At 47.6% G+C, this 23,339-nt stretch overlaps 1 protein-coding gene across 3 annotated transcripts in view; it reads left to right on the forward strand.

Moving 5' to 3' along the window:
- KHDRBS3 (KH RNA binding domain containing, signal transduction associated 3) overlaps positions 1-23,339 on the forward strand; it is a 274,683-nt gene that overhangs the window by 178,302 nt on the left and 73,042 nt on the right. For 2 of the 3 annotated variants that reach the window (XR_011201007.1, XM_069220792.1), the window contains exons 6-7: positions 13,322-13,342; positions 15,059-15,260. Coding sequence is in view for 2 of the 3 variants with exons in the window: in XM_069220792.1 (XP_069076893.1) it covers positions 13,322-13,342; positions 15,059-15,260 (223 nt within the window). In the remaining variant the exon portion in view is untranslated. The remainder of the gene's footprint in view (positions 1-13,321; positions 13,343-15,058; positions 15,261-23,339) is intronic. The other variant, XM_069220794.1, reaches the window with a different exon arrangement.

Genomic DNA, 23,339 nt, shown 5'->3' on the forward strand with positions numbered 1-23,339 from the left:
CATCCTTCTGCCGAAATTCCAGCTACGGTCATAATTTGGCGGACGACTGGCAGCCGCGGCGACGGTCTTTTGGCAGCCGTCGCTGCGGCCGTAGGCAGTACATACTGCCAATGTTGTAATGAGGGCCCATATTATTTTAGAGTGCAGCATTTACCCTAAAATAAATCTCTTGGCGCTGAAGATGAAGGCACAATTGTAAATGGCTTACTGACATAATGTTTACTTTGAAAATAGGCAGGTTTTCAAGGCTTTCCTTAATTTAGTTAAAGACAGTTTGTTGCGGAGCTTCAACAGGAGTTTATACCACTCTCCTTTACTGGTTATAAACTTGAAAGAATTCTGTTTTAGAAATGTTTAGTTTGAAATAGTTTTGGTTTATCCAGGTACATGTAGTTTCCAATCTGGGTGTGAGGTCCAATCTAAAATTTGCAGAGTCATCTTTAAAGTTCAACCAAAGCTTGACTGGAGAGATTAAAATATTGGAGTAATCACCTATGATCAATTGTGTTAAAGGCAGTAAAAATGTCTTGGAGTATTCCAACTCCTGAATTTCCAGTGTCAGCTAACATTCTGAGATCATCAGTCACTGGAGTGATCACTGGTTCAGGGCCAAAACCTGGCCCGAATCCTGCCTGTGTACCATACAAGGTATTTTATGTTTAACAAACTTAAAATGTAAAACAACCCGTTTGAGATTGCCACATAACTTTACAAAACATTATTGTCAAGTCTTAGACTCCAAAGCAAATACCCAAGCTAGGCAAGCTTCTTTACAGAATCTTTTATAATAGTCTACTTTCTTTCTTTCTCTCTTTCTCCTCATTTTGTAGGAACAGGCTTGCTACTCTAATCAGTGCTGCAACGTTTATTGAAGTCCCATGGAGGAGAGGAAATAGTTACTTATCTGTAATCCTACTTCTGCTCCAAGGAAATCTTCATTAATGATATACCTACCACTTCCTCTTCTCAAGGAAAGATAAAAGGACTTTAACCTGTCACCCTCAGGGCGGTCTTCTCCCAAACGTTTTGCTTTTGCCCCTCACTTTTTTGCTGAAATTTATTTTTATCACCCTTAGGGCTCTGTACATTTTACCACTACTAAGCAGTGCTAAAACATGTGTGCTCTCTCCTCTAAACATGGAAAAATTGACTTACACCTGACCTATTTAATTATTTGCTTTGTAGAGTGGTGTGCCATAAACCCAGGGCATGTAAATTAAATACTACTAGTGAGCCTGCACCATTTAATTTGCTACCCACTTAAGTATCTCCTTAAAACATATCCCAGATCTACCATTGCAGCCTGAATGCAGTTATAACTGCCAAATTGACTTGGCAATATAATCCCCTTGCCCAGCCTTAATGTTCCCTTTTATTACATATAAGCCACCCCTAAGGAAGGTCCTAGGTAGCCCATGGGGGCGGGATGCATTTTTATAAAATGCTGGAAATGTACTTTTATGTTTTACATGTCCTGGTAATGAAAAACTCCTAAATTCATTTTTCACTACTGTGAGGGCTGCCTGTCCCATAGGATAACATTGGGCTGCCTTATTACATTTACTAATTGCTAACTGAAATGTTTCGAAAGTTGGCATTGTCCTGCCGTAACCATTTGGTGCCTGTAGCTTGTTCTGGGGTCACACGACTGGGTGTAGTTGGTAGTTCTATTCTTCCTTGACAAACACACTATAGAGGTATTAGGTGTTCATGGATAGGCCATCAACTGGCAGGGCTGGGTGGGGGGGGCTGGGCACAACTCCACTTGCACCTGAATAGGTTGTGCTCTACCTTCACACAAAGGACTTATCACCACTCAATTTTTCATGCAGACAGCTTGAAGCAGGGCAGGGAAAGCAGACCCACATTTCAGGTCACTTTCTGAACCTGCGTAAGTACTTTCTGAGTCGTGCCTGCTGCTGTGGCCTACTTTGTACTCCACACATTTGCTTAGCTTCACCTGAAAGTACTGCGTTGCAGTCTAGGGACTGGTTTGAGCCCTCAGATACCTGCCCTGCTGCTTGAGCTTTGTTTTATCACTTGGACCCAGGACTACCAGAGTGACTCCAAGGGTTGGTTGGCTGGCCTCTTCAAAAAAGCTTCAGGGACTTTAAGAGCTCCAACCATCTGAACACGCACCTGGATTCATCCTGAGTGAGTCATAATCCCTCAAATGGTCCCCCTCCAGTCCTGGGCGCCTGGTGATTGTGCTAAAGATTCCTAGATAGCCATAATGCAAACCTTTGGAATGTTCGAGATAAAAACTGCTCTGAGAACTGAGAGAAGACTAGGACTAACCCACTTGTCAACCTGCCCAAGGTGCATTGCCAGTTGACCCGACCTTACAGCAGCTTCAACTATGTTTTTCTTCACAGTAGCAAATCCTGTTCAGCGGTCCTATGCCGGCGGGGTATCCAGCCTCCTGGAACTCTTGTCGTCTCTTGCCTCCAGGTTTGTCCTGCTGAAGATGTTCAACATCCAAAACAGAGACTATTGGCCTGATTTAGATATTGGCGGATGGGTTGCTGCGTCACAACGGTGCCAGAAATCCCGTCTGCCAAAATTCGAATCCCATAGGAAATAATGGGATTTAGGTTTCGGCAGACATGATATCCGTCACCGTTGTGACACAATAACCCATCTGCCAATATCTAAATTAGGCCCTGAGTCCAGATGTAGAAATCTTTACTGCAACTTCGTCCAGCAGCTACCTGACAATGACACTTCCTCCTCCAACACCAATTGCAGCCTTGCCTCGGAACACTTTTTCTTGAAATTTTGTCTAAGTTCGAAGGTAAGCGCCGACCAGGCTCAATCCAATTCATGTATCCGGCTTGTGCTCCATCGCCATTAGCTGTATTTTTTTACTTTGGCCCAGTCTCGCACAACTAGATGTCTGCAGTTGTCACTATGATCTTTCAAGCACTAGTTTTTACTTTAAACTTTAAAACTTCATAACTCCAGCTATCCTGATTGGATTTTTGTCATTTTGGTGTCACCTCATTAAATTAATAATATTAATTTACTCTATTTTTATAAATGTGTGTGGGATTTTTCGTGTGTTGTGTTTTAAATGTATTACTGTTTGTGTGCTGCATAAACACTTCACTTATTGCCTCTAAGTTAAGGCTAGGCTCTTTTGTGACAGGCTACCAGAGGGATAAGCACAGGTTAATTTAGTTTTCTTTGGTGATTCGCTCTGACAGAGATTGTGGCTGTTACTTGAACAGGAGTCCTGCAACCCTCCACTCCCCATTCAATCAACTACCCAATTTCTACAATCACGTTTCTCTATGGAGCCTTGGTTTCCATGAAAAATTAACTAATTTAACTGTCTCTGATTGGGCCGGGATACTAGTGGAGTAACCTTCCTTTTTTCAGCCTCTGTAGGCTTCAGGGTGTTTACCTACATTATCCCTTTTCTCTCACTTTTCCTTTACAAAGGTTAATGAAAGATTCACATTTTTCTTTAAGTAGTGATATTTTCTAATTTTAAAATTGGCTTCTTTTTATAAGTAGGAGAATGTAGGGCAACATGGCCTGCAATAGTCTGTAAAGATATTTATGTGTAGAAATTGAATTTTCTAAAAGAACACTAGGATGTATATATTTTGTAAAAGTGCCCGGCGTTTCCGCATGTAGCAGGACAATTTGCTTTAATTTAGTTAAGATTCCCCTTACCCCTGCAGAAGAGCTTGGATTACCACTGAGTAATTGATTTACTCTTGTGTATTTGTGTAAATTAGAAAAACTCTCTTACCATTTGTGTCATTTCCTTTAAATCTACAAAGCTCTGTATTTCTTAAGGGACCTTCTGTAACATAATATAAACATTCATGTATGTTGATAATAACTTATAGGTTTTAATATCAAAATGCATTTCTATATATGTCGTCACAATACACATTATTCCTAACCTATGTCTGTTTTCTCGTACATAATTGTATCCTCTGATATCGACATTGGAACCACCTGATAATCTATAATAGAAATGCATTTATGTTTCAAAGTATATTGATACATTTTTTCCATCCCAATTTTCCTTGTGACAGTCTTGTTGGCAGTTCTAATATCACTCTGTTGTGGCTAGGCGTTACCATTTTTCACTTTTTGACAAGCCTGAGGATGGGTAGAGTGCTATAGATAACGTTCCGATTTAGTTCCTCCATTAACTATTTAACTGATTAAGGTTGTATCTACATGGGGGGGTGTGGCTGGCAAGATGGCCGACGGGCAGCACTAGAGGAGTGCCTCTGGCCCTGGATTCGGTATCCTCTGCGATCCTGCCACCCTGGGCCCCCGCGAACCCGGCAGACGGGTCCTGGAGTCCCCTGGAGTGGAGGTGAGGGCCAGGGGAGCACCAGCAACCTGTGAAGGGCGTCGTGATTGCACCTGTGGGGGAGTGCATGTGAAGGGTGCCTGACCCCAAGATGGCGGCCTCGATCGCGGGCACGTTTTGAAAATCAGTCAAAATTGACTGATTAAAGAGATAGTGAGGTGTAATTTAGGGGGGAGTGACCCAGTCAGGGGGGCCTTCAGGATCTGCACTCAATGGTGCCCTGGCGCTGCACCCCCGGCACCCCTCTTCCCTTGCATGAAGCTGGAGGTGCCCCCTCCCGGAGGCCCATCATAGTGACTTGGATCCTGCAGGGAGTCGGTCCTTAAACAGCTGTGGAGGGCGCTTGGGCTGCGGATGACGGACGGAGCTGCACTGAACGTGCGAAGGTAGCTGAGGACTGTCGCTATCTACATGGGGGGTGTGACTGGCAAGATGGCCGACCGGCAGCACTAGCGGAGTGCTCCCGGCCCCGGATTCGGTATCCTCTGCTATCCTGCCACCCTGGGCCCCCGCGAACCCGGCAGACGGGTCCTGGAGTCCCCTGGAGCGGAGGTGAGGGCCAGGGGAGCACCAGCAACCAGTGAAGGGCGTCGTGATTGCACCTGTGGGGGGGCGCATGTGAAGTGCGCCTGACCCCAAGATGGCGGCCTTGATCGCGGGCACGTTTTGAAAATCAGTCAAAATTGACTGATTAAAGAGATAGTGAGGTGCAATTTAGGGGGGGGTGACCCAGTCAGGGGGGGCTTCCGGATCTGCACTCAATCGTGCCCTGGCGCTGCACCCCCTGGCACCCCTTTTCCCTTGCATGAAGCTGGAGGTGCCCCCTCCCGTAGGCCTGGGGGCCCATAATAGTGACTTGGATCCTGCAGGGAGTCGGTCCTTAAACAGCTGTGGAGGGCGCTTGGGCTGCGGATGACGGACAGAGCTGCACTGAACGTGCGAAGGTAGCTGAGGACTGTCGCTGGGCTTGTTCTGGGGGTACCCCTTCTGCGTTAGTGTTCAGTTTGGGTGGCCTTGTGTCGTCCGGCTCCTGGAGTGCGGACTGGCTGGTTGTGAGACGGACACATTGAGCGGAGGACGACACCTGTGCTGCTACTGCCTGTGCCAGTGTTCGCCCTGTAGTGGTCCGTGAGGGTGAAGCAGTTGAGGACCAGGCGGAGGTGCGTGGCGAGGGCACGAGGTTTGACCACTTACGCTGCACCTGGTAGTGTGGTGCATGGCATTGGGAGTATACGCTTGTAGCAGGCGCCTCATCAAGCGCTCACCATGGGCAAGGACAGAGCGAACAAGGGAACGCAGCAAACAAAGATGGACCAATACACAGCGCAGTGTGCAGGAGCGAGTCGTCAAAAAGATCCCTCTAGCTCCTCGGAGAAGGGAGCAGAGCCCACGACTGCTATTGAGTCATCTAGCTGGGCAACCCAAACTCACATTGCGGCTGAAAGACGATTGGAGGGTAGTGGCGGAATGATCGGTGGCCACTGAGCAAAAATTCACTTTCATGCAGTCTGATGTGGACACGCTGAAGGCATCGGTGGCCGTCCTCAAAGCTAAAATGCGCAAACTGGAAGCACCTGTTGAGGATGCGGAGGGTAGGGCGAGACGCCGTAACCTCCGTGTAGTGGGCTTCCCCAAAGGAGTAGAGGGGGCGAATATGGATGCCATCCTAGAGGACTGGATCCATAAATCATTGCCTGCTGCTCCATTGTCGGCTGTGTTTGTCGTGGAGCGTTCACACCGGGCCTTGTCACCGCTGCCGCCACCGGGAACCCCTCCGCGAATGATTATAGCCAAGGTCCTTAACTTTAGAGACCGCAACACAATCTTGCAGGAGGTGCGCAAACATGGAGATCCTGCATTTGAGAATCACACTATCCGTTTTTTCCCTGACTACACCAGGGCGTGCAGCTCCAACAACAGTCATATGCTGGTGTTAAGCGTAAGCTAAAAGACCTGGGCTATACTTATATGTTGTTGTCATGAATGATTTATTGGACCTTTTGTTATGGTTGGAGTCAAGTACTTTGGTTCTGGGTCGATACTCTGGGTCTTCCCTCTGTTGACTATCCTCTGGCTCTATGGCCCTTTGTTTTTCTCCTGTCTACTGCTGCCTTTTAGGTGCTGGGGATGCGGGGGTTCGGGTTGGTCTGGGGCTGTGACAGAGTGGTGAGCCTGTGAACCCCCCCATTGCCAGTTCACTTTTTGGGACAGTGTGTGTGCGGGCCGGACGATTGGTGAGTGTTGGAAGTGTTGCAGTGTAGTCCAGACCTTAATCTGGCTATCGAGCGGGAGCGGTGATTGTTCCCCACTTCTGGGCACTAGAAGTGATAGCGGGGTACACACATGATTGGGCAGACAGTAGTTGTGGGTGGTGGTTACCCGGGGTGGGATGGGGGAGTGTTATGTGGGTTCTAGTTGGTGTTGGTATTCTGTTTTTGACAATGTGAGCACTGTGGGCATTCTTCTGCTGAGAAGGTATCAGATCATCAGGTCGCGCGTGTGCCATGCCAGGGGTTGGTGTTGGGGGGGCTGCATGTGGGTGGGTGGGGAGGGGGCAGTCGAGCACTGTAGTGGACCAGGCGGAGTGGAACAAAATATGGTGGGTACCCTGACACACATAGTTACATGGAATGTTAGAGGATTTAATTCCTTTGTGAAGTGCTACAGAGTACACACATATCTTAAGCGGCTTGGCGTACATATTGCTCTCCTACAGGAGATGCATTTGATAGAAAGCGAAGCACAAAAAGTGCAGAAAAAATGGAGGGGGCAGTTTTATTCGGCGACCTCTTCCTCCTACGCTAGGGAGGGTCTCTGTTTGGATTGCTCCCGGAACTTCCTTTATGTTAAGAAGCCTAAAACCGGACGTACAAGGCCGATGCATATTCTTACACAGGTTATTAGATAGCCAGGAGCTCTGTCTGTTAAATGTTTATGCCCCTAACACTGATGATGCGGGGTTCTATCATCAGCTCCAACAGGAATTAATATCTTACACTGGGATGCCCATTTTGTGGGCTGGTGATTTTAATTGTGTCCTAGACTGAATCCTAGATAGGGACCCACCGAAGATGAACACTAAGTCGCACATGACTGCCAAATTGCGGATGGTTATGAGGAATTTACACTTTGTGGATGTGTGGAGGGAGATGTATCCCACTTCTAGAATATTTTTGTGTTGCATGACCACGCATGGGGCTTACAGCCGCCTGGATCGATTCCTCCTTGCCAATGACTGATCGCTTGACGTCCGCCGTGTTGTTTATCAGGTCCGGTTCTTATCGGACCATGCCCCTCTCTTATGGAATGTGAAACACACATACCCAAGCCCTCGAGCCCCCTGTGGTGTCTTCGGCCAGACCTACTGGCCGATCCTGAATATAAACAAGACCTTCAAGGTGTGCTGAATGGTTATTTTAGTACAAATTGGGGTACAGCTACAGCCCGAGGCATCGAATGGGAGGCATTGAATGTAGTTATCAGAGGGGAAAGCCTTAGTAAAATGTATGGTATTAGGAAGCGCTTGGAGCAGGAGCTCACGCAACAGGAAGACATATTGGTGGCCCTACAGCGCCAAATAGATAATGGCGACTCTTCGGAGTCAGATTGCCTTGAGGTGCGTGGCAAAATTGTACACCTCTGGGATAGACTGGATAATTATTTCTGCAGGAATTATAGGCAGCGTCTGTTTCGGGAGGGAGACCACTTGGGTGTATGTTGGCTTGGCTCCTCCGGCGGGAGCGTCCCGTTCCTATCATCCAGATGCTCTGTGGTCCTTCTGGAGAATTTTTTTTAGGACAGGTGCGGGCTATTTATGCCACACCATGTGGCGTAGGTGTGACCCGGATACGGGAGTACATTGGTTGTCTACGGCTGCCTCACCTTGCGGAGGCCCAGTCGGAGGAGTTAGAAGGGGAGGTATCCTTGGATGATCTGGTGGAGGCGTTGGGAGTAATGGCATCTGGGAAAGTGCTGGTCCTGATGGGCTACCAGTCGAATTTTACCAAACTTATCCCGCTGTGATTCTGCTGCAAATCTTGGAAATCCTTCATGAGGAGCGTGGTGAGGGCCTTCTCACGGAGAATTTGCGGGAAGCACTGATAGTCATGCTACCGAAACCTGGGAATGCGGCGGATGACCTGGGCTCCTATAGACCGTTATCCATGCTAAATGTGGATGTTAAATTTTTGGCCAAGGTTTTGGCCTCTCGTTTGTGTAGAGTGGTGACACATGTGGTACAGGGTGATCAATGCGGATTTATACTAGGGAGGGGGACTCATATGAATATACAGCACTTAACACATATACTACACGAGACCTGTGACTCCACGTTTCCCGCAGCTCTGGTGGCTGTTGATATGGAGAAAGCGTTTGACACCTTATCCTGGGAATACTTATTTGAGGTGATGTGTAGGATGGGTATAGGTCTCGTCTTTCTATCCTGGGTGTGTCTTTTATATACAGCGCCTCGGGCGAGAGTGCGTACAGGGGCGATAGTGTCGGAGTCCTTTACTATCAAACGAGGCACACAGCAGGGGTGTCCCTTGTCTCTATTGCTGTTCGCGTTGGCTATGGACCCTCTGTCCATACAACTACAGTCTGGGCTGGATAGGTGGGGCATCCGTGTGGGGACAAGAACGCATGTAATATCACTGTATGCTGATGATGCCCTGGTGTATGTCACAGACCCTGAGCGTGCGGTCCCCCTCTTCTTGGGTATGATGGACATCTTTGGGCAGGTATCGGGCCTCCGAATCAATCAGCACAAAATGGTATTATTCCCGATGGCAGGCCTGTCGACGTTGGTGGCGCCAGAGCTACCCTATTTGGGGCTGTCTTGGGAGATTGAGTCCTTTTCATGTTTAGGAGTTTGAGTGATGTACTCCCCGCAACTGCAATTTATTCAAAACATGGGAAGAGTACTGGAGTGCCTCTGCGCCTTTGTTCAATTCTGGACCTCTCTCCCATTATCGGTTATGGGTAGAATCGCACTTAGTAAAATGATTGTTCTTCCCCTGTGCCTGTATGTCATGCAGAATTCACTCTGTGAGCTTCCTCTCTCATTATTCCGGCAGCAGGATTGATTACTATTATCTCTAGTCTGGGTAGGCAAAAGATGCAGAGTCCACATGGAACTCCTGAAATTGGACCTGGCTGGTGGGGTCTGGGACTGCCAGACCTCTACCTATATTACCTAGCGGGTTACTACAGTACGTGGTCTGGTGGTGTGAGGACACTCCTAATTGGGAAAAGGATTTGTTAACTGGCTCTGTCTATGTGGAGTGTCTCCCGCATATACTAATGGTCGGCACTAGGGTTCTACCTATTTGGTAGAATAGGTGTCGAGAGCTTGGGAGAGTGCGGTTGTGTGAGTTCTACATAAGACCCGTACGCGCGCCTGCTTCCGCTATGGTGGATCACAACCTTTGTCAGGTGATGGATTTTGCAGAGTGGCACGCAGGGGGTTGTATTAATGCGGGTGACTTATACCACAATGGCACGTTTATTACAAGGGAAGAAGCGGAGTCCCTGTTTGGAGTGGGCCAGGGGCAGTTCCTACAGTACTCTTCTAGACCCTGATGGTGATGGCGGTCTCCTGTCCCGAACTTATAAATGTCTCAAGGGTGATAGGTTAACTGGGACGCAGAGAAGCAGGGGCTGCTGGGAAGCTGGCCTGGGTGTAGCACTCACGGATGGGGAATGGAATAGAGCCTGTTCACTGGTGCAAGATGCGACTAGCAATGCTCGATTTAAGTTGACACACTTCTATTACTTGCATAGAGCATACCTGACACCTCAACGCCTGCATAGAATATCCCCCTCAAGACCTGACAGCTGTGGCCGTTGTGGGGTGCCGTCGGCTGCATTTGATCATATGGCATGAGTCTCTAGCTCTGTCCAACCCTTTTGGAGTCAGGTAGTGGAGGCACTCAGGAAGGTAATGGCTGTGCGAGTGCAGGTAGCAATGAAACACTGTTTGCTGGGCCTGCTCCCTGTCCTTAAGAAGGGTTGTAAGATGGCGTATAGATTTGCACAGCTGGGGCTTATCGTGATGAAGAAGTGTATTGTGATCCGATGGGCTAGCCCGCACCCCCAACTGCGTGCTGATTGGCTGAGTGACTTGGCTGAATGGGCCACCGCAGAGGAGTGTCGCCTGCAAAGGGTTCGAGTGGATGAACATGCTGACCGCGACTTGGAGCTCTGGCATGATATGATTAATGAGTTATCTGGTGTGCGAGAGAGTGAGGGGGAGGACCCCTTAACAGACGCTTCCACCTGCTGAACTTTGGACATAGTTAGTCCACTCAAGGAATGAATGAGGTTAGAGGTTATAGAGGCATGGCTGTGAGTTTTGAGGTTACATGGTGGGTGTGTCTCCAGGGTTGGCTTTTGATGTGGGGGTTGTCATGAGTGGACCTTTTCCTCGTCCTTGTCCCTGATTTGTACAGGGAGTGCAGAATTATTAGGCAAGTTGTATTTTTGAGGATTAATTTTATTATTGAACAACAACCATGTTCTCAATGAACCCAAAAAACTCATTAATATCAAAGCTGAATATTTTTGGAAGTAGTTTTTAGTTTGTTTTTAGTTTTAGCTATGTTTGGGGGATATCTGTGTGTGCAGGTGACTATTACTGTGCATAATTATTAGGCAACTTAACAAAAAAAATATATATACCCATTTCAATTATTTATTATTACCAGTGAAACCAATATAACATCTCAACATTCACAAATATACATTTCTGACATTCAAAAACAAAACAAAAACAAATCAGTGACCAATATAGCCACCTTTCTTTGCAAGGACACTCAAAAGCCTGCCATCCATGGATTCTGTCAGTGTTTTGATCTGTTCACCATCAACATTGCGTGCAGCAGCAACCACAGCCTCCCAGACACTGTTCAGAGAGGTGTACTGTTTTCCCTCCTCGTAAATCTCACATTTGATGATGGACCACAGGTTCTCAATGGGGTTCAGATCAGGTGAACAAGGAGGCCATGTCATTAGATTTCCTTCTTTTATACCCTTTCTTGCCAGCCACGCTGTGGAGTACTTGGACGCATGTGATGGAGCATTGTCCTGCATGAAAATCATGTTTTTCTTGAAGGATGCAGACTTCTTCCTGTACCACTGCTTGAAGAAGGTGTCTTCCAGGAACTGGCAGTAGGACTGGGAGTTGAGCTTGACTCCATCCTCAACCCGAAAAGGCCCCACAAGCTCATCTTTGATGATACCAGCCCAAACCAGTACTCCACCTCCACCTTGCTGGCGTCTGAGTCGGACTGGAGCTCTCTGCCCTTTACCAATCCAGCCACGGGCCCATCCATCTGGCCCATCAAGACTCACTCTCATTTCATCAGTCCATAAAACCTTAGAAAAATCAGTCTTGAGATATTTATTGGCCCAGTCTTGACGTTTCAGCTTGTGTGTCTTGTTCAGTGGTGGTCGTCTTTCAGCCTTTCTTACCTTGGCCATGTCTCTGAGTATTGCACACCTTGTGCTTTTGGGCACTCCAGTGATGTTGCAGCTCTGAAATATGGCCAAACTGGTGGCAAGTGGCATCGTGGCAGCTGCACGCTTGACTTTTCTCAGTTCATGGGCAGTTATTTTGCGCCTTGGTTTTTCCACACGCTTCTTGCAACCCTGTTGACTATTTTTAATGAAACGCTTGATTGTTCGATGATCACGCTTCAGAAGCTTTGCAATTTTAAGAGTGCTGCATCCGTCTGCAAGATATCTCACTATTTTTGACTTTTCGGAGCCTGTCAAGTCCTTCTTTTGACCCATTTTGCCAAAGGAAAGGAAGTTGCCTAATAATTATGCACACCTGATATAGGGTGTTGATGTCATTAGACCACACCCCTTCTCATTACAGAGATGCACATCACCTAATATGCTTAATTGGTAGTAGGCTTTCGAGCCTATACAGCTTGGAGTAAGACAACATGCATAAAGAGGATGATGTGGTCAAAATACTCATTTGCCTAATAATTCTGCACTCCCTGTATATGGACTGTTATCCAGTTGCCCCCACTGGGCACCCCCCCCCCTTGGCCGCATGTGCGTGATACCTTCAATGTCATATGGGCATTGTTACACTATCTTCAGTTCTGTCAGTGCTCACTATAATTACAGTGTTCTGTTTGTTTGATAGTTAATGTGTTGAAATGCACTGCACCGAATATGTAGTGGTTGGCGCCACTAATCAATGTACCTAATGCGTTTGTGGTGGTTGGTGCGACCTAGTCTAGTACTATAAATGTTTTATTTCTCTATGCCTACTAGGCCAGAACACAATGTGTGTACTCGGGTGGGGGTCTCGAACTGGTACTGCCATTGGTTGGTCGACTGACTGTACTTTTCCTTAAATGTAATCTGCTGTAATGTAGTGCATAATCATATGTGTTCTTTTTTTATGCATAAATAATTTTTAAAAAAAGGTTTTATCTACATGTTTGCCCTGTACATTTTCATCACAGAGTTGTGAGATCCACCTTGCTTCCTGACCTGCAGTCAGTGACTTCAGAATTTATAAACATGGAACACAGTTTCCGCTAATGGGTTATTTCAGTGTCACTGTGATTATACGATATTTTGAAAACAAGATGCCAACCAAAAATATATGCCCATGTAATACGGAATTTATACCGATCAGTTAGTGTGCATCAGCTATCCACTCAAAATGTAACTAATTCTGTTGATTGAAAATGTCGACCATGTATCTATCTAGTCTATAGCTGTCTTTCTGGTGAAATATAATTAAATGCTTAAAAATATGAAACCACAAACAGAATGTAATTGGTGGATCAATTTATGTTTCTACTTTAAATTGTGCAGATGGGCTTGTAATATTTCAGTATGTTATACACTATATATTAACAATTTGTGTCCCATTTTAGTTCATTTTACAAATCATTATTTATCTTTAAGATAACAATTTTCATGGTTGTAAAAGTCTCTATTTTTATTTTTCTTAAGCAACGGAAAGTTTGGAACGAGGTAAGTATTCACTTTCGGATTTCTGCTCATCCTCACAAATGTTCAGACTTTTGTGGTGAAAGAAATTCGAAGAAAAGTATTCTTGACTATTTTGTATTTTGAAGAGTCAATAGAATGCATCACATTCATCCAGGAATAATGGCACATAAAAGTTGGATTCAGAAAAGTATTAATAAATAATGCAAATGATGTCTCTTTTATAGTAGCTGTCTGCAAATTGTATCTGTGAGCGGACGTTTATTTCCTTTTAATGCACACAGAAACACCTTCTTCCACAGCACCCTTATCCTCATATATGCTTGATATCATTCTCACCTTTGGTCCCTACTTGCTCCCATCCCTTTATAACAATTCAGAGCACTTTTGATTTTTTTTTTCATTTTACATGGAATTATAAAAAGAAGCATTCAAGGTGGAATTTAGATAAATATATACAGCGGACATGGAATTTAAATAAATATATGTAGCGGACATATGTTTCACACCCCTAAGTGACCCTGGCTCACTTCCACACCCTTCTATACAAACAGAGCACCTGTTCTGCTCAGTGACATAGTAAGCAATTGGGACAAGGGACCAGGTGCAAGCAGGGAAATGGCCCCTTTGACTTCTGTTAGGATAGTAAAATACTGAAATATTCAGGATTCAGTGTGCCCTTCAGCACATTGGGGTGTGGTGCCACTGTACCTACTGCACCATTGACAGCCATGCACGTCCCTGATTTCAAGGGTGCCAGTGGAAATAATGCTGGCAAAGGAACTGCAATTCACATCCTCTGAGCACTGTGCCACAGCTCCTGCTGCAATGTTGATACCTACAGGGTTGGGGGTGGCACATTTTCTGCAAACATCCCAAACTGTCATTTCTCTTCATTATTTCCTCCCTGCGATAACCTACATTAATTTTTTCAATTTTCCTCTTCAATCCTTCAGCACATAGCAGCGTGTGCCTCACATTGTTCCATTCCTCCAAAGCCCCCCTGGCTTGCGGGGTGGGCAGAATACATTCACATTCTTGCGGTGACTGGCAGTGACTGACCTATGAGCATCACCTGCCAAGTGCTGTCAATCACAAAGAAAGTGTGAAGGTTGGGTGAGCCTAGCTGTGCCTTTGAAGTACCATTGTATAGTCAGTGGTAGCCCTGCACAAATAAGGGTGCTGCAGAATTAACTGCACGTCTGTTGCTGCTTTTTTTAACACCTCTTCCAGACCAAATAGACCTCAGCTGGTCTGTCATTTCATGCAACTTTTGAGTTTCTCTATTTCTTTCCTGTGCTGCATTCCAGCAGAAGCTGGGGGGGGGGGCTCTGTTACACCCCTCGCACTAGACGGTAGCTCATTAAAATGTTTGAAATACAGGGACATTATGAAACTGAGAAGAAATTCAGTTCTCCCGCCTTTTGCTAGCATCGTTCAAGCCATCACAGCTGTGCAGAATGAGGCTTACAGTCAAAGCTGCCTCTTGTACACTGGTAAGGCAGGCTGAGTGTGCTTCACTGCCCAAAGTGAACCAACATATCTGTTTATGTGTTGATAGAGAAATAAAGAGGTTAGTGGCAGCGCTGTGACTGTTCTGAAGTGCAGCCTGACATCTTGCAGCACATGCCTACATTTTAAGTGTTATTTAAAACCTGCTGATTTTTTTTGACTGCACACCTGTGTATCACTCTACATATTGGTACACATTTATAATATATTTGATTTTTTTCTTGATAGGGGCAGAGGTGGAGTGCCACCCTTATCAGCAAGCGTACCTAGAGGAGCAGCTGCACCCCGTGGAATTCCACCTGCAAGAGTCGCTATTTCACGTGTCCGTGGACTATCCTCCAGAGCTAGAGGCATACCGCCACCCCCAGCCTATCGACCTGCTCCACTGCCACCTGCACCAGCACCAGCACCAGAGAGCTATGGTGAATATGTAAGTAAAATCTGCATTATCATCATACGCAGAATATAATAAAATCCAGTGTTTGATAGAACCTTGTGGTGTTTGATTTCACGTACTGTAAGGAAGTGGGTTATTGTGAGAAATTAGGTTATTGATTGAGGTGTGGAGAAGACCCACTCAGGTAACAAACACAACCCTTGTCAGGGTGAATCACAACAGTCACTAAATTAACCTGTGCTAACCCTCTGGTATCTTGACTCAAAGCACTCAGGCTTAACTTAGAGGCAATGTGTGAAGTATATCTGCAGCACACAAACAATAATAATGTGAAAACTCAAAACAAGAAACATTGCAGACCAATTTACAAAAATCGAGTCAAATAAATAAAATAATACCAGCAAATCAAAAATCCTATCCTACCAGTAGTACCAGAGATATTCAATTCTGAAGTAAATATAACTCCTAAAAACACACAGTGCCACTTGCTGTCATCTAATTGTGCAAGACCAGGGAAAAGTCAGATGTTCATGCCAACCATGATGGATCGTGGGCTGGATATATGGACCAGGTTAGTCCTGCTGAAGGAGTTAAAATCTCAAAGTTCAGTACAAAGAGTTCTGTTCATGGTGGAGTATGCTGTAATGAGCAGGGAGGGAGTTGCAGATGCTTCGCTGTAGCGCAAAGAGCAGGTTAGGCGGGGCAGGCTGTCATCACAGTAGTGCATAGATCTGATCGGGTGTCATAGATGGTCATTGCTGGAGCATCCCTTTGTTGGTTAATGGTGGGCTGTCTTTGCTGTAGTGTTAAGTATAGATCTTGTGTTGCTGGTTTTCATTGGCAGTCATTGTAACACGAGGGCAGCTCCTCACAGGAGCTTTGTGTTGGTCATCATGGGCATCAGTCGCCACACAAAAGAGTCCATTCACAGATTGAAAGAGCCCAGACTTCAGGATTTCATCTCTTCTTCTTGGGAGGAGCTCAGACTGACGCCAGCTAAGGGTCCAGGACCTGGGTGGCACCTCTTGGGAATCAGGAAGTCACTGCAGCAGAGGCCAGTAGGACTAAGGCAGGTCCAGCCCTTTGAAGGTTATGTGGGGCAAGGCACACCTCCACTCCCAGCCTTCCTGGCAGTAAGGCCCATCCTACCTACTTCTGATGGATACAACTACCTGTGGATTCCTCACCTAATGAATACTCCCATGGCGCCAGCATTCAACGGAAATCTTCTTCCTAGTCTCTGCACGTCGACGAGGACGTCACTCTAGCCCACACGACGCCGTCTGACGTCATACAGACAATAAGAGGTCCTCGACGACGTGCCGACGTCAGTTCCCTTTTTTCCGTGCATTCGAAACGGTTATCTTCGAAGGAGCTACTGTTACTTTAGTGGTTACAGTGTGTTTTCTGCTGCGTAGTTCTTCTCTGCGGTAACAATGTCTCAGAGAAAGTCGGGTTTCAAGCCCTGTCGAGAGTGTGGGGGCAAGATGTCCGTTACAGATCCTCACTCCGACTGTCTCTGGTGCTTGAGGTCCGATCATGACGTTGTGACTTGCGATTCATGTCAGCACATGAATCCGAAGGCCCTCAAGGAACCTGAGGCTAAATTATTCCTGGCGAAGTCGAAGAGAAAGGAAAAACATCACAAGAAGTCTTCCTCGCCAAGGTCTCATCGGCGTCATCGAGACTCCCGGCGCCGTAGAGATTCACGGCGTCATTCAAGCAAGGAGGCTCGTTCGAGGTCGCCTTCGGCTCGACGTCGGAGGACTTGGGAGGTCAGTCCCACGGTCACGCCGCATCCATCGACGCCGTTGCCCTCTCCGGCGTCACCGACTTCGCCTGGACAAGCGTCTGTGGTTGAGGTGATGCAGCCTCTTGTGATGTCTCCGGCGTCGCGGACGCCGAGGCCGGCGTCGGGGTCGCCTTCGATCCAGGCACCCCAGTATCTGGCTTTTCCAGCCCCTGGAGCCGATAGTACCGCATTTCTGAATGCGATGTATACCATCTTTCAGCAGATGGCTCGAGGAGGTGCTCCGGCTGGTCCTTCGGGGCCTTTGGCCTTTTCATTGGGTGATCCTGCGCCTCTTCGGCCGGCACCCTTTATGCCCTTTCTCCCTTTTGGGAATGTGGGCTCGGCGCCAGTGTCGGCGCCGGTGGCCGCTCCGGTGGCTTCCGAGGGATTGGCTCCGGATGTTTCCATCCCGTCGACGTCGGGATTTTGTCCTGTGACTCCGGTGGGTCCATCGGCTCCAAGATCCCTTTGTCCTGTTCCTTCATCGGCGCCGAAGCTGTCTGCGGCGCCGGATGCTTCTGGAGATCGGCGCCGATCTTCGACTTCGGCAGAGGCCATGTCGACTCCGCGCATTGAGCAGAGACTACATTCAAGGAGGCGTGCTCTCCGTCTGTTGGAAGAGCAGGAGTACCAGTGAGTCCTGGAGGAAGGAGAGGTTGAGGACTCGGGTGATGGACTACATGGTCTGGATACGGCCAGTGGGCTGGATACTTCACCTGAGTGGGACCTTTCATCTCCAGGGGAGTATACGGAGGAGGCTGCTACCTTTCACGCGGTGGTGAGGAAGGTGGCTAATTTTCTGGGCCTGCCTTTGCCGGTGGCAGAGGCAAAGCAGAATTTATTGACGGAGGTGCTGCATCCGGCCTCTGCTGCAGCAGAGCCTCTCTTGCCGTTTAATGAGGCTTTGCTTGATCCAGTGTTGGAGATGTGGAAGAAGCCTGTATCTTCCTCAGCAGTTCATAGGGCTGTGGCCAGGAGATATCGGACTGCACCATCTGACCCTGGCTTTCTTTCAAGACACCCTACGCCGGAGAGCTTGGTGGTACAGGCCTCCTGTTCTTCAAAATCAGCGCCTGGATCCTTCCCGACGGTGCCAGGAGACAGGGACTCCAAAAAACTGGATGCGCAATCCAAGAAAATATTTTCTTCTTGCAGTTTGGCGTTGAAGGCCACCAACGCAACTTGCATTCTGGGGAGATATGTCCATGCTCTTATGGATGATATTTCATCTTCTTTTACGGAGCTTCCCCAGGGACTCTTGGATTTTGTCTCAGACGCCCAGGCTGCTGCAACCCAGATTATCCAGTCTGGACTGGACACTACCGACTCGGTGGCTAGGGCGATGGGCACGGCTGTGGTGGCAAGGAGACAGGCCTGGCTCCGTAATTCAGGGTTTTCTGCGGATGTACAGTCGACCCTATTAGACCTCCCGTTTGATGGGGACAAACTGTTTGGAGCAAAGGCAGATTCGGCCTTGGAGCGATTTAAAGAGAGCAGGGCCACAGCCAAATCGTTAGGGCCGCAAGCTCCTTCTTCCTCTGCCTCTTCCAGATTTTTCAGGAGGTTTTGTGGATTTGGGCGTGGCTCTTCCTCCTCTTCCTTTCGGGGTAGGTTCCAGCAAGCCGCCTCTTCTCACCCCTATAGATCATTTAGAGGGAGAGGTAGGGCCCGCACCAGAGGAGCCTCTCAACAGCACTCAACCTCTTCCTCGTCCTCTGGAGGGGTGCAGCAGGGAAAGCAGCCTTAGGCTTCCACCATTTCCCACTCACTCCTCTCCTGTAGGGGGAAGATTACGGCATTTTCTCCACAAGTGGGAGACTATTACAACGGACACTTGGGTTATCAGTATTGTGGAGAAAGGCTACACCCTTCCCTTTCGGGAGTTTCCGCCCCCCCTCCCGCCCCGCCCATCTTATTGTTCAGAACACCTCCTGTTGCTAGAACAGGAGGTTCAAGTCCTCTTTTCAAAGGGCGTGGTGGAGTTGGTTCCAGAGCAGGAAAGGGGTCAAGGTTGTTACTCGAGGTACTTCCTGATTCCCAAGAAAGATGGTCGGTTGAGACCGATCCTGTATCTGAGGATCTTGAATTGGTTCCTCAATCAGGAAAAGTTCAAGATGCTGACCCTAGCACAGGTGCTTTTGGCGTTGAACAAAGAAGATTGGATGGTGTCTGTCGACTTGCAGGATGCTTATTTTCATATCCCGATACTCAAGTCACACAGGAAGTATCTCCGGTTTGTGGTAGGGTCGCAGCACTATCAGTTTGCGGTCCTTCCGTTTGGTCTTACTTCAGCACCTCGAGTCTTCACGAAGGTGATGTCAGTGGTTGCGGCAGAGCTCAGAAGGAAGGGGATAGCAGTATTCCCTTACTTGGACGACTGGTTGATCAAAGCCAAGTCCCCGGAGCTTGTGTCGTATCATCTGCAGTCAACAACCCAGTTGGTGTTCGACCTGGGCTTTTCGGTGAACGTGCCCAAATCTCACCTGGAGCCCTCTCAGCGCCTCCTGTTCATAGGGGCAGTACTGGATACAACATTGAATCAAGCCTTTCCTCCGCCTCAGCGGGTTCAAGATATTCAGGAATTGGTTCCAATGTTTCGAAATGGAGCGGTAGTTCCAGTCCTCAAGGTCCTTCGTCTGCTCGGTCTGTTTGCCTCCTGCATACTGTTGGTCACGCATGCTCGCTGGCACATGAGGGCTCTTCAGTGGTGCCTCCGAAGGCAGTGGTCTCAACACAAGGGAGATCTAGAAGGTGCGGTCAAGATCTCCAGAGATGCTGCTGTGGACTTGAAGTGGTGGATTGCGTGCAACAATCTTTCGCAAGGAAAGCCGTTCGCGCAGTCGCTACCAGTGGCCACGGTCATAACGGATGCTTCCACTCTAGGGTGGGGAGCTCATCTGGGGGATCTGGAGATCAAAGGGCTTTGGTCTCCAGAGGAACAGAGGTTTCATATCAATCTGTTAGAGTTACGGGCTGTACGTCTGGCTCTCAAGGCCTTCCTCCCTTCCCTTCGTGGTCAGTCGGTACAGGTCCTGACGGACAATACTACCACGATGTGGTACATAAACAAACAGGGAGGAGTAGGGTCGTACCTTCTCTGCAGAGTAGCTCTTCGACTATGGTCCTGGGCAAAGGACCATCAGATTTGCTTGGTAGCAAATCATCTGGCCGGGGTCTTGAATGTACGTGCGGACAGTCTCAGTCGCCAATTCTCGGCCGACCACGAGTGGCGTCTCCATCCAGATCAAGTCCGTTTAATCTTCCAGATGTGGGGGTTTCCTCGGATAGATCTGTTTGCCACTCGGGAGAACGCGCATTGTCCGTTATTCTGCAGCCTCCAGTATCCGGTGCAGGGAGCATTGGGGGACGCGTTTCTGATAACCTGGTGCGACCAGTTGCTTTACGCGTTTCCCCCCATACCCTTGATTCCTCGAGTGTTGAGGAAGATTCGCCAAGACCGGGCCCAAGTCATCTTAATAGCTCCGGATTGGCCAAGGAGGGTGTGGTACTCCGACCTTCTCCAACTCTCGCTGTGCCCTCCGCTCCGTCTCCCTCTCAGGGCAGACCTCCTCTCGCAGTCGCAGGGGCAGGTTTTACACCCCAACCTCCAGAGTCTACACCTACATGCCTAGAGATTGAACGGGGCAACCTGAGTTCCTTCTCTCTCCCGCCTGATGTAGTGGATGTTATATTAGCGGCCAGGCGACACTCCACTAAATCTATCTACGCTAATAGGTGGTCTAAATTTGTTATCTGGTGTGGAGAGAGACAGATTGATCCCTCACATGCTCATCTGTCAGATGTTTTGTCTTTTGCTCTGTCTCTAGCGCAGAAAGGTTGTGCAGTGGCTACCATTAAAGGTTATTTGTCTGCCCTGTCAGCCTTCATTTGTCTTCCAGACCAACCATCGTTATTTAAATCCCCTATTGTTCTCAGATTCTTGAAAGGTCTTCTAAATAAATATCCTCCAAAACCATTTGTGATGCCTCAATGGGATTTGTCCTTGGTCCTCACTTTCCTTATGGGGTCCCCTTTTGAGCCTATGCATTCTTGCCCATTAAGGTATTTGGTTATTAAAACAGTCTTCCTGGTGGCTATAACATCTGCAAGGAGAGTGAGTGAGTTGCAGGCCTTATCGGTAAAACCCCCTTATACAACTTTTTATGGGGATAAGGTGGTGTTGAGGACCAAGGCTGCTTTCCTCCCGAAGATTGTTTCACCCTTCCATTTGGCCCAGACAATTACTTTGTCCACGTTCTATCCTCCGCCTCATCCTTCAAAGGAGGAAGAGAGACTACATCGATTGGACCCAAAGAGGGCGTTAAGCTTCTTCATTGATAGAACGAAGGATTTCAGGCTGGAGGATCAGCTGTTCATCGGATACGTGGGCAAGAGGAGAGGAAAGGCAGTCCACAAGAGAACACTCTCCAGGTGGGTTGTTCTTTGCATTAAAATCTGTTACTCTTTGGCAAAGAAGGATCCTCCTGATGGCATTAGAGCTCATTCCACCAGAGCTAAGTCGACCACTACGGCCTTGGCCAGAGGTGGTCCGGTGGTCGAAATCTGCAAGGCCGCAACTTGGTTGTCCCTTCACACTTTTGCGAAACATTATTGTTTGGACTCTGAGGTCAGAAGGGACGGCCATTTTGCACGGTCAGTGCTGCAGGATTTCTTGGTTTGACCATACAGGCACCCTCCACCGGGAGTGGTACTGCTTTGGGACTCTATTCATTAGGTGAGGAATCCACAGGTAGTTGTATCCATCAGAAGAACGAGTTACTTACCTTCGGTAACGACTTTTCTGGTGGATACATTAGCTACCTGTGGATTCCTCACGGTCCCACCCGCCTCCCCGTTGCCTTTCTGGTCTCACCAAGTAATCCTTGAGTGAGCTCCTCTTGGTCTTCAAGGTTGCAATAGATTTGTATATATGGATACTTGTGTATATTTATATGTATATATATATGTATATATCTTTGTGTATATACATGATTTGCATATATTTGTTGGTTTAAAAAAAAAAAAAAGAGAGTTATATTAAATTTACAGCCATTTTATTGCAATGTTGTGTGTTTTACAATGTTATGGGATGTTGCCTTGCTCTTTCATTGCATTGGGTTGTTGTTCTCATGCACGTAAAAAATGTTGGTACTGACGTCGGCACGTCGTCGAGGACCTCTTATTGTCTGTATGACGTCAGACGGCGTCGCGTGGGCTAGAGTGACGTCCTCGTCGACGTGCAGAGACTAGGAAGAAGATTTCCGTTGAATGCTGGCGCCATGGGAGTATTCATTAGGTGAGGAATCCACAGGTAGCTAATGTATCCACCAGAAAAGTCGTTACCGAAGGTAAGTAACTCGTTCTTCTGGTCCCTTTTGTGTCACTGTCTGGGAGGAATTAAAAAAATAAAACAGCAGAGCCATGCACAGTGATGTGACCCAGGACACTGGCAGAAGGCACAGATGATTTGGGACAAGAAAATACAAACTTTCTGAAAGTGGCATTTCATAACTATGACTTAAAATCTGTTTGTACCATTAAAAAGGTTTTTAAATTACAATTCATTTGAGCGTAAATACTACAGGGCTTTATGACCCTGGCGGTCACCATACCGCCAGAGTCACAGTGGCGGTCGGAATGCCGCAGATGTGGCGGTCTTATCTCCACATTATGACCATGACGGAGCTGCCACTGTCCAACCGCCAACACTGGCAGGCTGCCTGCAGCCTGGCAGTCCAGTCAGTTGTAATCTGCCAGGGCAGCACTGCAAGCAGCGTTGCCCTGGGGATTACGAGTCCTCATCCGCCAGCCTGCACTTGGCATGGGCAGTGCAGGGGCCCCCCTGCACAGCCCCATCGCTCATTCTACTGCCCGGATTATGGGCAGTGGAATGCGCAACGGGTGCTGCTGCACCCGCTGCACCGCCACATTGCAGCCGGCTCTTTTAGGCTATGTTAAGGCTATGTTAAGGCCCTGTTCCCCGCTGGGCGGAAACTATGTTTTCGCCCGCAGGCCCAGTGGGGAGCTAAAATAGGACCTGCGGGGTTCAGGCCACCCGCCAATGTCATAATGGCCTATATCGTTATCTTCTCCCAATCTAAAGTTGTCACTTATTAAATGTAATATGGTAACCCAGTGTTAGTCAATGAGAGAGAAAGGCCTAGCAACAGTAATCAACAATTTTAGAAGTTTATCACTGCTAGGACATGTAAAACTTAAATACACATGTCCTACGTTTCAAAAACAGTGCACCCTGCCATACAAGGCTTTCGGGACTACCTTAGGTCTGACTTATCTGTATAAAAAAGGAAAGTTCAGGC

Source organism: Pleurodeles waltl, chromosome 2_2 (genome assembly GCF_031143425.1).
Source record: "Pleurodeles waltl isolate 20211129_DDA chromosome 2_2, aPleWal1.hap1.20221129, whole genome shotgun sequence".
Classification (NCBI taxonomy): domain Eukaryota; kingdom Metazoa; phylum Chordata; class Amphibia; order Caudata; family Salamandridae; genus Pleurodeles; species Pleurodeles waltl.